Below are 16,122 nucleotides of genomic sequence, written 5' to 3'. Positions count from 1 at the left end.
TATAAACTGTAGTGCATGAGAAGAAAAACAACTTTTGGATGCTCAGATGGATTTATTTGGAATTTACTGTGTTTCCATTTCATTCTCTTTGCCCTTTTCCCCTTTCAAGGTTGCTTGTAGGATCCGAGTGGTCGCAGTTCTCAATGTGAATATGAGATGTGATCCCAGGAAATACTCTTTGCATTGGCAACATTCTCCCAAGGACTTGTCCCTTGGAAATTTGACCACTGTATCTTATGGGATGGATACAGAGCAGTTTTACACAGAACTCTGGTGAAAAAACAAGAGGGAAACCCTCAGATGACTGAGAAGCATTTGTTCTTCTGTACTATATTTCAGAAATATTGACAATGTTTGTCCTGTCCTTTGCACTGAGATAGCAATAGGGGAAATACTGAAATAGCAGCAATACTGTGGTCATATAAATTAGGTAGTGGTTGGAGTCATTGACTTGGTAGAAGAGGGAAGGCAAGGACAAGATGGGAATTTGTGCTGTAGGAAAGGGAAAAGCTTGAAGACATTCTGCAGAACTCAATTACTTGCATTGTAGCAGGAGCAAAAAGTTCTGAATGTAAGTGGATAGAAGAAAACATGGCTAAACTACGTGGCTAACTGCCAGGTAACGCATCTTATATGAGCTCAAGACAAAGAAATGTTAAATGACAGATAGCTATGTACCTGGTCCCCTGATTTGGACTCCATCATCAATGGCATTTCCGTTGTGGAAGAATTTCACAGGCCCAGAGAGCTGGCCAGAGAAGGGAGCGTACACGGTGGCCCCGTCAGCACAGATGACATCCACAGCCCGGTGCTTCCCTTTGCCATCGCGTCTGCAAGCAAACACATCTTTACAGAAACCTCTGCTCAGGCCCAGAGCTGCAGAGAGGTTGGGCAGCACATGGGGAGATCTGGAAATGAGTTGTTAGGGCAGAAACAGTGTCAGCAAACTGGCTGAAAGATCTGCAAAGGTGTAGGTGAGGTAGTGGCATGTAAGGGTGGATGACCTGTTAGAGCTGGAGAAAAATGCCCTTCTTCCAGGTCTTTAAATAAAGACCATAGAGTCTAATAAAAATACTAGACCACAGAGTCTAATAAATAGAGTCTGAAAGACCATCGAGTCACAGAAAGTGTGACTGTGTGAAGGACATCAAGTCCAACCCTCCACTTGAGTCAGAGTGTTCCCAACTCTAGGTCAGGTCAGGCATGGCTTAGTCTGATAAAAAGCTCCAAGCAGAGAGGTGTCATGAACAATGTGGGCAGCCTAAAAGTTTCTCAAGTCCAATCCAAGCCTTCAAAGTTGTAATTTTTTTGTGACCTAAACACAATTTAACTCTTAATTCAGTGGAAGTACAACAATACCCCACATTCTCCAATTACTATATTACCTTGGAGCTCCATAGTATCCACAGCCATACTTATCACAGCCTCTTATCTCGTTGGTAGGGTTCCCAGCACACACTGCAGCCCAGCGCCCGTCCTGGGCCCGTTGTGGCAGTGGTGGAACATCTTTGAAACACAGAACACAGCACATCAAAGTTAACTTCTAGATTGTTTTATCATTTGCATGCTTGCAACTACTATGTTTGATTTACAGTTAGGTAAGGACATGCTGACATTACATCCCATGCTTCTAGTTGGATTTTTCTCCATAAAATTTCTAATCCTTTAGGAAATGTAAATGGAATGTAGACCTAAACTGGATGGTAATATTTCTAGATTAGGATTATTTCATAGAAGAAAATGCTTTAAATACAACATTTCAAAAAGAGTATCACAGGTCATGGAGTGCAAATCTACTCTTGTTCTGAGTTGTGTTTTTTGTTATGGGATTTTTTACCAGGTGTAAGCAGATGAGTAGGATCAGACCGGTCGCAATTCTCAACGTGGATGTGAGAAATAATGCCAGGATATACTTTTTGCATGGGCAGCATTATCCCCAGCCGTTGCCCTCTGCGGATCTGGCCGTGGTACCGGATGGGGTGAATGCAGACGAGCTTCACACAGTAACCTGGGAGAGAGGGAGAGGAAGCAGGGTCAGGAAACATCAGCTGCATCTTCTCCGGGGGTGAGCCAGCAGCATTCCCTGCCAGCCTCTCACTGGAGACTGTAAGGATGAAGCAGAAATATAGTTGAGGTACCAACAATGATGAACTCAAAATTACTATATTTGCCAGGGCAAAAAGGAAAAAAGGGTGTTGGAAAATAGAGACAGGAAAACATCCTCTCAGCAAAACTGAGGATATATTTCCGGTGCTTTATTTTTACTGTTTCCTATTTTTTGATTTGGGGTTGTTATTTTCCTGCTACCTGTTTTTCAACTCCTTTCTTCCCTCCTCTCCAAGAAAAGCATAGGAAAGGACTACATCCTGCTGGTGCTGTCTTCTAATATTTCAGCATACTAGAGAGGATGTAAGATTAATCAACACTGTGCTTGAATTGAAGAACCACAGAGACCTTGCTCAAGTAAATGAAGTGATTACTTGTGCACATCTCACAGCACACCTGCTGTTAATTACTTGCCTGATCCCCTGATTTGGACTCCATCATCAATGGCATTTCCATTGTGGAAGAAGCGGATGGGTCCTGAGAGCTGCCCGCTGAAGGGAGCGTACACCGTGGCTCCATCAGAGCAGATGACATCCACACCCGCATGCTTCCCTTTGCCACTGTGCCTGCAGGCAGAAATACAGAATTAGGGACATCTCTCTAGGTTAATGTTATGTATCAGTTGGTCACTTAAAGCAGGATGAAAGCTGAAGCTTGTCTAACAAAAATTTTTTACCTGCAATGAAATTGAACAGAAGTAGCAGGTTTGAAGCATCTTTTTGTTGTTGTCGTTGCAAATTGTTCACATTACTCTGACCTTCAGAGTGAGATGAAATTTAAAATTTGAGCTTATTTTTTACTGTCCCAAGTTCAAGGGGTATTTCAAACTGTTATGAAAAAGTACCATTTTATCCCCAAAAAACATGTGTGCCATGTAAAATAGAATCTTGGCTGGCATTTTCTCTCTTAGAAATTTGAAAGTTGCATAATGAAGATTAACCCTTTTAGAGCCTGGGGAGAGGAGATGACAAGAAAAAGTGGGAGTCATTCTACATATAAAAGCATTTCTTCAGAGAAATATAACCTGTTGTTGTATGAGGTCCTTACTTAAAGACAGTGATGCTGACAGATCTTTAGTTTGTATAATTGAATCTACTCAGCTTTCTGAGTGTTGGTTAAATTTCTGGAGTATAAGCAACAAGGGTAAATGACACAAATCCTTGAAATACTTCCATTTCCTTTACTCTGTCTGTGATTCATGTAACAATCCTGCTCCTTCACCCCTGCATCTGTTGTCAGCAGTGGTTATCACTGTGCTTCTGTAAGATTGCCAAGGAATATCCCAAAAATCAGCAAGAGGTCTGCAGGCAGCAGTATTCTCTCATTCTGAGTGTCAGCTCTGTGTAGCTGTACTCTTTCTGGTGCCTGCACATTTAGTGTAGGAAAGCAAGGTGACCAGGCAGCCGTGTTACCTGTCAGCTGTGTTACCTGTCAGCAGTGTTACCTGTCAGCAGTGTTATCTGTCAACTGTGTTACCTGTCAGCTGTGTTATCTGTCAGCTGTGTTATCTGTCAGCAGTGTTACCTGTCAGCTGTGTCACCTGTGAGCTGTGTTACCTGTCAGGTGTGTTGCCTGTCAGTCAGCAGTGTTACCTGTCAGCAGTGTCACCTGTCGGGTGTGTTACCTGTCAGGTGTGTTACCTGTCAGTCAGATGTGTTACCTGTCAGCAGTGTCACCTGTCAGTCAGCAGTGTCACCTGTCATCTGTGTCACCTGTCAGCTGTGTTATCTGTCATCTGTGTTACCTGTCAGTCAGCTGTGTGACCTGTCAGTCAGGTGTGTTACCTGTCAGTTAGCAGTGTCACCTCTCAGCAGTGTCACCTGTCAGGTGCATTACCTGTCAGTCAGATGTGTTACCTGTCAGCAGTGTCACCTGTCAGTCAGCAGTGTCACCTGTCAGTCAGCTGTGTCACCTGTCATCTGTGTCACCTGTCAGCTGTGTTATCTGTCAGCTGTGTGACCTGTCAGTCAGGTGTGTTACCTGTCAGTTAGCAGTGTCACCTCTCAGCAGTGTCACCTGTCATTCAGGTGTGTCACCTGTCAGCTGTGTCACCTCTCAGCAGTGTCACCTGTCCTTCAGGTGTGTCACCTGTGAGCTGTGTTACCTGTCGGCGCCGAAGTTGCCGCAGCCGTATCTGTCGCAGCCGCGGATGCGGTTGGTGGGGTTCCCGCTGCAGATCTGTGCCCAGTGCCCGTGCTGCTGCTGGGGCGGGCGTGCATCCAGCTGCTTGGTGAAAACTGCACAAGGAAGAGAAGAAAAACAGGAAAATTCAACCACGCTCTTAGTCCAGTGCAACAGAAACAGTTCAGGTACTAAACAGGGTGTTTAAAGGGAAAGACATGAGCTCCGAGGAGTCTGTCATTTCAGAAACTGTAGGTAAAAGGACATTCTACAACCTGCTCTATAGACTTGATCCATTTTTTCCTGATGTCTTGATTTAAGGTATATACACCAAAAAGAAAGCAAAGCTATAGATAAAGATGTTTAAAAGTAATTTGTGAAATAAATTATTTTTACTTTCTAATGGTTCTGGGTTGATGGTTGGACTTGATGATCTTAGAGGTCTTTTCAAACCATAATGATTTTATGATTCTTTCTGAAAGCTCCAACTACTGCAATATATGTCTCTTAATGCACATCTAATTCCATATTTTATAGTAGTCATAACTGTCCACATTACCATCAGTCCTCATAAAACTAGAGGGAAAAACCTCAGCATTATTTATGTTGAAGCAAATTTCAATAACCCATTATTGCCTGCCTAAACCCCGTGAAGCCCAGCTGCATTACAGCAATCTCAACTCACCAGTGGACACCAAGCTGACCAGAGTGACCAGGCTGAGAGCTGGCATTTTGGGGCCGTGTCACCTGTGTTCTTTGATCCAGTCAAAGACATTGAACAGCTGCTGCCTGAGGTATTTATGTGCTTTTGAAAGCACAAGTCCGTTGTCTTGGCCAATCTGGTGTTGCCATACTGGGCACTGTGGTGATCTGCAGGCTCTGACAGTTGTTAAAGCTGGTTGGGAAAGATGGATAAAATAATTGGGCTCATAACATTAAGAAATGGAAATGACCCCACATTTCAGGAAACTCTGGTTGAGCTGTTTCTTAACACCTTTTCTTCCCCTTCCTGGAGTAAGGTCATATTTAGGCCAAAAATGGCAGGAACCACAAATGTGGTTCAGAGGATTGAGCTGGAGGGATAAGGCAGCCAAAGCTCCAGAGTGGATGTCACCAGTTTGTCCTTTGCTGCTCATTTTTCTCTGGGTGTTTGTGCCCACCAGAGCTTTGTGACTGAGAACACAGAAAGTATTTGGTGTTAATGAACATTGACTTGTGCAAGGAAAACAGATGCTTTTGAATTGAAACATTTCTTTTTTTCTGGTTCAGCTGAAATTGTCGTTTAGTTCACTTAAATCCATGAAGTCTGTTCACTGAAACCCTGGGGTTTTAACAGTGTAATACTTATTAAAACATCTTCAAGTTCTGAAACAACAGTTGCAAACCCACGTTGCATAGGCAAAACTGACCTGGAGTTCAGTAATTCTAGGTTTTAAAGTGATGCCTTCAGTACCTTCTTGGTTTCAGCTATTGTACTATAAATAATAAACTAATTGTACTTTGTGTCTCTGGTAATCTTTCAGAAAAGCGTTAGATTTTCTTTACAGACATATCTCAGGTAATATGAAATTTAAATGAATCATGGTGCTTTCACAGAAATTATTTGATATTTCAAGTTACAGAGACCTCTGGAAGTCCCACAGATTTTATTCAGAGAAGAAACAGATGTGTCTCTGCCCCACTTCTGGTTTGCAAAAGCATCTGTACATTGTGTTTGCTGAAAGCCTCCATGGAACAAGCAGTTGGAGACAAATTTTTCACTTGCGTTTCCAAGCTTTTCTTTACAGCCAATATTTAATCCCCAAACAATCTTTTCGCCCTCCCTGGGGTTACAACAAGTGGTTTGGCTGGTTTTATCCCTGCTGCTTTCTTCTCCATGCTGCCAGGAAGAGCTGCTGGTTTCCACACTCATAACCACCAAACAGATATTTATGTAAAAGTTGTGTCCCTTCAGTCCAGTTTGGATGGGGCTTTTGGTTGTAATTTGCTTCATATAATGGAGGCCTGGCTGCTAAATGACACAATGTGCTGGGAAGGGCTCTCAGTGGGTATTCAGGGTTTGGGAATGCTGCTTACCCCTGAACTGAAAGATGGGATGTGTGGCTTTGTGTGATCCTTGCCAGAAACAACACTCATTGCTTATTCTCCTTCATTTGACACAAGCTCTCTGCAAACCCTCTCAGCTCCCCTTAGCAGCAGCAGTCAGCAGGGGAGGTGGTATGGGTGGCATTTTCAGAGAGGATTTCATAGCAGAGAGGTTGTAAAGTGTTTCTGAGCTTGGCTAGCTCTGCACTGGCTGCTGGAAGCTCTTTCCCTACTGCAATCAAAACCATTTAAAAATAAAGATTTTTTTTTGCAGGGGATGCCTGGCCAATCCCAGTTGAGACATGTCCAGTGGGATTTCTGCAATAATGATCTCTCTCAACTAGATTTTATTTCTGATTTATTTCATTTTACAGTGGGAGAGTTTTAAATACCTCATTAGATAACTTCAGCCTGGGGCAGACCTGCCTTGAGAAACCACTGATTTTTATAGACTCCTGTGAACTCACATGCTCCAAATTTTACCAAGGAAAGAATTGCAGCACTTCAATCTGCTCTATGAAGTCTTGTGGAGGAAAGGCTTATTGTAAAGGCAGCCAAGCAGCTAGGCACAGGAAGGAGAGGTGTTATGGGTGCACAGACACTGAAGAAGGTTTTCCTTGAGCTCTGTTTTGCAGTCTGGTGCTTTGTAAAATGGCTCTAAGCTGCCTGCTCTTTGCAGTTTTTTTCCCATCTCTCCTGAGTGCAGGGCTGACTCCAAATTGCTCATAACTGTGCAACATTTATTTTTATTTCTTCTCTCTAAGAGATCCTAACAGCATTGTATCTTGCTCTGGTCTTTCAAAAACACATCAAAATGCCATTGCAGTGTATCTAATGCACTTGTGATAATGTGCTCTCAATAAAACAGCTTTCAAGTGAAGGATGGTGCATTGGGGATGTCTCAGTGCCTTCCCCATCTTCCCTGGGTGAGCTGGCAGGTGCAGACCTCTCACCTGGGGCACGAGGAAGCTCAGAACAGAAGTCGAAGGGATGCTTTTGTTGGGCTCAAGATGTTAATGTACAGTTGGTAGGTGCAGTTGTGAAAGAATGAATTGGCCACTGAGCACCCAGTAACAGAAGGATATGGAACAACCCTGCATTGCACAGTCCTGGGAGCTGCACTTGCACCATTTCCTTCCCTGTGGTGGCAAGCAGGCATGAAAATGGAGGGCAGCCAGGTGGGTTAGATTGGGAAATGCTGATTCCCTTCTTTTGCACTAAGGCTCTGAGGTCCCCATTTTTCCTCTTCAGTGTCAGTATTAACTTAAGAACACAAAATATCTTTTTGCTACCTATGTTCTGTCTCCTGGGGAGGACAAAACTTTAGCTGAACCCTCCAGAAGTCCTTTAAGGCTTGAGGAAATGGAAGGGCATAGCACAGATTTGGGTTGCAACTTTAAGCAGTTAGTCTGGGACCTTGTGATATAAACCTATAAAACAAAAGGGATAGAAGGGAATTAATCTGTGCAGAACCAGTGCAGAAACAAAGAAAATCTGCATGGCTGAGTTTGCTAACTCTACTCAAAAGCCTAATTGTCCCTCTTTCTTCCCCCATGACCCCTTCCTCTCACCTTAAACATTTCTAGAACCTGTGTATTTTACCAGCTCTTTCCCTCCCAGAGTCAGCTACACATTGTGTTTTCCCTTCCTCTAGACCCAGTTAATTTTTAATAGACTGAGAAGATAAAACTGGATTTCCTTATACTGTTTGCCCCAACTGGTCTGTAACCTGAAATAGAAACTGATATTTATTTGTTCACCTCTGCTGCTGGGTGGCAGCCCCTGCTAAAACTGTGAGGTTTTATGTAGGAGCATCCCTGTGCTGCTGAAAAAACTCTAATTAAATAATGAATCCATGAAAATGTTTGGGAAACTGTCTGTGAGACACACTGGAGAAGTGCTGAGCTGTGGTCATTGATGGACAGGGGGAAATGTTACTTTTGGAGGGGCAAAGCTGGGGTTGATGGAGGCTCAGAGCCCTGCTCAGTCACAAAAGTCATCTCAGTTCTCATTAGGGTTGCATGGAGAGCTGGGGTTTTGAGTGGGTTCTTCTCCTTAAATGTAAGCTGATAACTGTGTTAGAACACAGAATTTCAAACAAGTGAATTGTAGGTGGGAGTCTTTCTTTCATAAGGGCAACCAAATTCCTGATAGAAGTTTTAAAATATTTGTCAGCCTGGATAAAACTGGAGACTTCTGCTGAAATATAAGCAAAAAAAAAGGATAAGAAGGAAAAGCGTTGGGGTTTTTTTTCACAACAAATTCTCACAGCTCAATTGTACTGACTTGCCTTCAATGTCTGGTCACTATCTGCCTCTGCAGGTGGGGCTGAATATTTACGTGGACATGCTGATTTTTCATTCACAGCAAAATTAAAGTGGTTCCTGGGGAGGGTGAATAAAACACAGCAGGTTTAACACCTCTCACAGGTGCAGCAAACACCTTTCTGTGGTTAGAAGAAATAAACATGCTGCCAGGACATACTCAGCCCCCACAGAAGCTGCTGTGCTAGGAAATCCGTGAGCCTGCAGCACTCACAGAGCACTTCAGCCCTTGCCACTCCCAGTAGCAAGTTGGCAGCCTTGGCCTGAGAAGTTTTGCTGTTTCTGTTAACAAGAGCTTGTTGTCCCAGGAAAGCCTTCAGCTGATTTACTAATGGAAAGAAATGCCTCACTTGGACAAAGAGAAACCTGAGTGTGCCAAGGCAATCCCGAGGCAGGAGTCTGGGGAGAAGGAATGAGTTACTTCATCACTGCTGCTTTATGGCTTTGGTGATGGGCCCCAGGGAAGATTTGGGTTTCAGCTTTATACAGGTTTTTTCTCCCCAGCTGCCTTAAAAAAGCAGAACCTAGCCCAAACTCTATGACAGCACCAAAGAAATTCAAAGCAATTTGTAGTGAGGCAGCCCTTTAATAATGTGATTTTCCATGTTTAAGCACAAGTGAAATTTCTGGCTTATTAAAGAAATCTTCACTTTTGGCTGAAAGAAAGCAGGGAAATCCAAGAGGAGTGAGCTGCAGCAGGGCTCAGGCTGCTGAGCACTGAGATCCATCTCCTGCCACCACCCCCTGTCCCCCCTGCAAGAGCCCCCACTCAAAAGAACAGTGATGGACTGGACACAATAACAGCTTTAAGGCAGGTTTGGACCTTACTCTGAGTCTGGTCTTGCTCAGATAACCACCAGGATTTGATTCATGGATATTTTTGAGGTGGAACAACTGCTTGAGGCTCAGTGGTGTCCACTCTGCTGGAGTGACTGCCTGTGCCCAAACAGTGCCCCACAACTGGGGGGCTGCAGGTTTGACCCTGATGTGCAGCCTCCTGCTCACAGCTGGGACAGGATCTCCTGAGGCACAGTTCTGGACATGGAATATCCATATATCCATGCAATATAACTGTGACCATGTTCACAGGGGTCTGAGGATGAGGGAAGAGGCAAGGATCTGACTCCATGTTTCAGAAGGCTTGATTTATTATTTTATGATATATATTATATTAAAATTATACTAAGACAATAGAAGAAAGGATTTCCTCAGAAGGCTAGCTAAGAATAGAATAAAAAGGAATGATAACAAAGGCTTGTGTCTTGGACTCTCTCTCTGAGCCATCTGACTGTGATTGGCCTTTAATTAGAAACAACCAACATGGACCAATCACAGATCCACCTGTTGCATTCCACAGCAGCAGATAACAATTGTTTACATTTTGTTCCTGAGGACTCTCAGCTTCTCAGGAGGAAAAATCCTAAGGAAAGGATTTTTCATAAAAGATGTCTGCAACCTATAACCCCTCAGTCACCCTTTGCATGGGCACCAGGACACTGATTTTCACTCCCTCCCTATGGGGCCACTGTACTCGAAGGTTTTGATGTAAAATATCTACACATAGAATCCTCTCAACACAGGAGAGAGAAGGGGAGAAACTTCCTCCCATGAAATGGTTTCAAAGTCTGCCAAAGCTGTAACATTCAGCAGCAAAATACAAATGACAATAAAATGATCAGCGATTTAGCAGCAATGCTTTAAGAAGCAGCAAAGAGTTGACATTTGTGTGTGGGAAGAGCTCAGCAGGCACCATCCCCTTTGGGCTCTGGGAAGAGGAAGGGAAAATTATATGCTGGCACTGGAGGTCTGACCTCAAAGAGTGCAGGAAATCTCTAATGCCTTCCCTAAGTAAAAGAGCCCAGGCCCTAGGCAGTCTTCATTTATTTTATGAATTGCGTATTCTTTGTGAAGTCAAAGGTGGTTGCATTAAAGACAGAAACATCTCTGGACACTCTCTGTACTGATTGTCCAGTAAAAGGCTTTTAAGAAATCAGGCATGCTTGTAGTAATCAATACGCCTTAGCTGATTCTTGCTTATTCAATCAATATTATTTCTTCAAGAAAATTTTTCCACAACCCTTGACCAGCTGATGATGGGCTGGAGTTTGCTTCAGAGTCTGATGTTTCAGCTCCAGAGATCAGCAAGATGAGAGGGGGCATCGTGCTGCTCCTGTTACATGGGGATATTTAAGCCCTCACTCTCTTTCCACACCCTGCTCTCCCATTTGGATCCCTGATGAATTTTTTCTCAAGAAGAAACTCTTGGTGTACTGTTTTCCTGCTTGTCAGATGTCATATATAGAGAGGGGAAAATCTACTTGACAGTAAAATTGTGAAACAAGATGTTTAGACAGACTATATAGGCAAAAAAAAAATAGTAGCTACTTTTGTGCACTGCTTCCCATGCTCAGGGCTCAGCTAAACCCAGCCAGATAACATTGCACCATCCTAAATTAATTTTGTTAATTACCAATTTTGTTTGAGAGATCAAAGAGGAGAAAAGAATGAGTGAAGCAATTTTATGTTTCCTCAGAAAATGAGTGGATTTTTCCTAATTCTTCCAATAAACATCATGAGGGCTAAATACTCTCAGTTTCTTGTTGCACACTCAGTTCAAAGCAGTGGAGGTGAATGCACGGTGGTGAGAGGCCACAGGGAAACCCACCAGCTTCAGGGCATCCTTCAAACACAACAGCAAGGCCACCAGCCTGTGACAAGAAGAAGCAAAATGGGGAACTGGTTATGTGCAAGTAAGCACCACAGAGCAATCAAATTAAATGTAATTCAAGTAAGATTAAATTTAAAAGACAATGGCATTAAATTCTAGCTCTCAAACTCATAAAAGTCTCTAAAAGCAATTTCCAAAATCGTAACCATGCTGAGATCTAATAAAGTTTTCACTGAAGAGGCAGTGCTTGACTCAGTCTGTCACTTAGCAATAGGAGAGTTGTTTTCCCTGTTATGGAGGGGATGCAAACAGCTATAATAGTTTCCTTTCTGTTTTACCAAGTACCAAGGCATGACTAAAGTGGTTGGCAATGCTTTAAGGGATGTGAATCCCCAACTTATGCTAAAAATGCTCTTTTGGTAAGACAGGTGTCTGAAAACTCACAGCCTGTTCTGGCCTGTGACCCAACAGACTAGATCCTTGTTTTCTTCATTCAGCAGTCAGCACAACCTGACAGACCTCAATGTGCTTACACAGAGACCCAAACAGAGTGAAATCCATGGTATGGGCAGGTGCAGAGAGGGAGAAAGGGTGATTTGCTTTCCTGAATGTCAGGTTTTGGAAATATCCAGGTTTTGCAAGATTCTGGTTTAATTTCTTACAGGAGATAAGCCCTGGGGCACAGCACTGCAGATGCCTATTAGCAGTGTCTTATTTTTCCTCAGGTTTTTTTTCTTGCTGGTGATAAATGCCATATGAACCATGTGAGATGACAAGCTGCAATTCCCTGTGCCAGCACACTTTTCCTCTGAGTTGTGTCGCTTCTACTTTCCTAAAAATTTTCCTATTTTATGCTGCAGACTGCATAAAAGAGGGCCTGAATTAGTGTAGAAAAGAGCTGTTTATGGGGATAACAACTTATTGTTTCTGTTGATTATGCTTATAAAATATTAATTTGGATTAACCAGAGCGCACTGTGATGTCCAAAGGCAGCTTTTGCCTTCCCTTCTCTGATAACATTTTGGACCTTCAAAAAGATAGGACATAGTCTAACATCAAAAAGTCTTTGAAAAATCATTTTTCAAAGGAAATATTGTTGTTAGGATGTAATGGATTCCTGAAATGCAGCATCCAACTTGTGTAATGTGCTCTGAGGGAAAGGATGGTAATGAAACCAAATTTAACTAATAAGTGTAATTTAGAAAGAGACTTTACTGCAGAGTTTCACAGGAAATAGTTTAGAAACATTCTGCCTGTGGAGAAGAAGGGGTTTGTGGTTCTTCAGAAGGCCTTGCTTCAATCTGCAGAAACACAATGTGGTTTTTTATTAGTTAATGTGAGCAACAGAACCGCTGTGTGCAATCCTGGCATTGCAGTTGTGCCCCCAGTGCTGCCCTGGCTGAGGGACAGCTGCCCCTGCCTGTCCCACAGGATGCCCACCCAAGGGACATCAGTGACTCTCTGCACTGTGACAGTGGTCACAGGGATTTTCAGGTGAGGGAAGAGACGAGAATGTTGACTCCATGTTCAGAAGGCTTGATTTATTATTTTATGATATATATTACATTAAAACTATACTAAAAAGAATAGAAGAAAAGGTTTCATCTCAGAAGGCTAGCTAAACTAAGAACAGAAAGGAATGAATAACAAAGGTTTGTGTCTCGGACAGAGAGTCCAAGCTAACTGGGCTGTGGTTGGCCATTAATTGTAAACATCCAAGATAGGCCAATCACAGATGCACCTGTTGCATTCCACAGCAGCAGATAATCATTGTTTGCATTTTGTTCCTGAGGCCTCTCAGCTTCTCAGCAGGAAAAAATCCTAAGGATTTTTAATGAAAAGATGTCTGCGACACTGCATCACATTGATCATTTAGTCCATTATTAGTTTAAAACCCTGCAGTTTTCTGTGCACAGCTGGCAGTTGCTTCTTGCAGAAAGGAATTTTTTGAACTCCCAGGCCTCCATCAACATGGCAGGGATGAGCTGCACAGCCCCATGTCCTGCTGTGGTGCATCAGCTTCAAGATGTCCCTCATGTCCCACCAGGTTAATGGTCACCCTCTGAGGTCCCCATTAGTGATCTTTTCTCTGCTCTTGTCCTGTTGCTGGGCTGGGGAGTATTTTTGGATGCTTTTTTCTCCCATAGTACTTGCTGAGCAAGAGCTCACCTTGGCACATCAAGGCTCACCCAGAACAAGCCTGTGGAAACCTGATCCCAGGCAGGACTTGGCTTTGGGCACTGCAGAGCCAGGGATGGGCAGCACTCGCGCTCCAGAGCAGGAAGATGATGCTGAGATGAACTGGGCTGGGCAGGGACAATGAAAATGGCAGGGCTGTGCCTTCCCTCACATGGAAGGCAGGCAAAGTGAGTGTGCAAGAGTGTGAGTGAGTGTGAGTAGTGTGCAAGAGTGTGGGTGAGTGTGCAAGAGTGTGAGTGAGTGTGCATGAGTGTGAAAGGGTGTGAGTGTGCAAGAGTGTGAGTGTGCATGGGTGTGGGTGAGTGTGCAAGAGTGTGCGTGAGTGTGAAAGGGTGTGTGTGAGTGTGCATGGGTGTGGGTGAGTGTGCAAGAGTGTGCATGAGTGTGAGTGAGTGTGCGAGAGTGTGAGTGAGTGTGAGTAGTGTGCAAGAGTGTGAGTGAGAGTGTCCCGGTCCCTGCGGTGTCACGGGTGGTGCCCCCGTGTGCTCACCCTGGGCTCAGGGTTGTCCCCTGTGCTGGGCTCACCCTGGGCTCAGGGATGTCCCCACGGGCTGTGCTCAGCTGCGGTGCAGGATGAGGAGCCATGCAGAGCATCCTCGCTGCCATTCCCACAGAAGTGTTTCATCTTGGTGAAGGAAACAGCATCCAGTGTTTATTGAGAGAAAATCAATGCCAGAACAGATCACAAACAGCAGCTGCTGCCTGGAAGGACATTATCCCTCTTCCAAAGCACCTGGCATTCAGGGGTTATGACCTCAGGCTGCCTGGGTGAAGGACAGAAGAAATCAGATCACAAAATTATTTTGCTTCTGTTTTCTTCTGTTAATGGGTCCAGCTTATTTCACTATAGACTGGATATCTAATTATGAAAACACATAATGGAGACTATAAAAATAAGCCATGCAGCTCTTGTGGTGACTGCCACTCTTTTGTGTTCAGCAGATTTCTTTTACCCTTTCAGAGGAGCTGTTGATGGATTTGGGAAAGCTGCAGACAGAAATGTGGTGCTGCAGTGGGGCTGGTTTTGCTCATAGGCAGAGGCAGACACCACCTCTCCCCTCACCTTCAGGCTGGCAGAGCCCTGTGCCCACGAAAATACCAACTGTGTGGGCATGGCCTCCTGGCAGGTCTCTGAACAGAACCATATCATTATAAACCACTGTCTAGCCTGAAGTGCTGCTAAATGTCTGAGCTATCACATTTCCACAGCTCATTCAGGGGTATTTTTAGTGCTGGTGGAGAAAGTTGCTGACTCTAGCTCAAGTAATCTCTCCCAAGGTTTATGGTCCTGATTCAGGGAAGATTTGGTTAAATGTTTGTTTTAGTAAAGCCTCTCTCCCTGCCCCAGCTTTCCCATGGGAGGGGACTGGGCCTCGGTTGCAGGCATGAAGAAAAAAAAAAAACACCTTACACTGGCATTCAAAGTAGAGAAAATCTATCCTGCTAAAATGTAGATCTCATCTCTGTCTAAATGTCATTTCTCTAACCTGTTTCCATTGCTGTGCTGGATTTCCCCAGAGTGGAGGCAAGCAGCCTCCATGCAAAGTGCCTGAGGCTGTTTGGGGCTCAGGAATCCAGCTGTGCAGCACAGCTGGCTCAAGAGCTTGGATTTGTTTGTTTTACACAGGAGTCTCTTGGTGAGACAATGCAGGGAAGGCATTGCTAGGCTGTCACTCACACTGCAAAGACAAGAGCCAGAATCTGGAGTCTTGCAGGGCATTTGTGGTGCTGTTTGTGTGCCCAGTGACTCGCTGCCCCATGGCTGATGGTCCCGTGTCCCTCGTGGGCAGGGATGTGTGACAGCCACACTGAGAGGGGACTCACAGGGCTGGACCCACAGCAGGGACACAGCAGAGGGACACCACGGTGGCCAGCACTGGGGGAAGGGCTCAGCTGGCTTTTCCATGCAGGAGGAAACTCACAGGGGACAGCTGAGGAGGGTTTCTGGGTGGCGGAGAAGTGTGGGGGTACCAGTTGTGGGTTTCTCTGGTTCTGGATTGAAGGCACTTGAGATAGTGTTTCATGTTCAGACTCAGGTGTTTATTATTTCTTATCAGTAAAACAGTCTCACTACTGTGAGTTCAGCAGCTTTTTCATTAGAAGGCACAAAATGGCCAACAATCTCTTGGTACAAGGTCTTTTAAGACTAAACTGTCCAATTAAGAACTGACACCTGGATTATTTTCCCTTTTAACCCAATAATGATCCCAAAGAGACTTCAATGTGGACTTTTCTGCCCAACTACAAAATGCTGTTGTCATTTTATTGCAAAGCTCCCATACCGTCTCAGGGATTTCTCATGGGCACCTCCTTGTAGCACTGACTTCTTCTTCTTCACAGCACAGCCAACAAACTCCAACAGCTCTCCCCTCACCCAGCTAACCCACTCTTTTGGGGCACGCTTCTTCTTAGTGGACACAGCTGTGGCCTGTTAAGGGCAGGCCTGTTTCTAATCTTTGGTAATCAGTGCAGCTGCAACTCCTCAGGTGTGAGACTGCCTTCTGCACTATCTTTATTTTCTTACATTCTATCCCTCCACAAAATGCCACCCAAACCCATGGAAAAGAAGGAAGAAGAAGCATGAAGAAAAAGAAGCCCAGGGTGACACCCTGTGCCCTC

General features: G+C 44.2%; 1 protein-coding gene across 1 annotated transcript; it reads right to left on the bottom strand.

Annotated features, from left to right (window-relative positions):
- Window positions 1-79: 79 nt before the first annotated feature.
- LECT2 (leukocyte cell derived chemotaxin 2) lies at window positions 80-4,958 on the bottom strand. The gene is made up of 7 exons (XM_064725162.1): window positions 4,913-4,958; window positions 4,211-4,343; window positions 2,521-2,672; window positions 1,838-2,008; window positions 1,386-1,506; window positions 679-830; window positions 80-270 (listed from the first exon to the last, which is right to left on the bottom strand). The coding sequence occupies exons 1-7, from the start codon at window positions 4,956-4,958 to the stop codon at window positions 80-82; spliced, it is 966 nt and encodes a 321-aa protein (XP_064581232.1).
- Between the last annotated feature and the right edge of the window lie 11,164 nt (window positions 4,959-16,122).

This window comes from Zonotrichia leucophrys, chromosome 13 (assembly GCF_028769735.1).
Source record: "Zonotrichia leucophrys gambelii isolate GWCS_2022_RI chromosome 13, RI_Zleu_2.0, whole genome shotgun sequence".
In the NCBI taxonomy this organism is placed as follows: Eukaryota; Metazoa; Chordata; class Aves; order Passeriformes; family Passerellidae; genus Zonotrichia; species Zonotrichia leucophrys.
The sequence above is the reverse complement of the archived record's forward strand: the minus strand, read 5'-3'. Positions and strand labels throughout refer to the sequence as shown.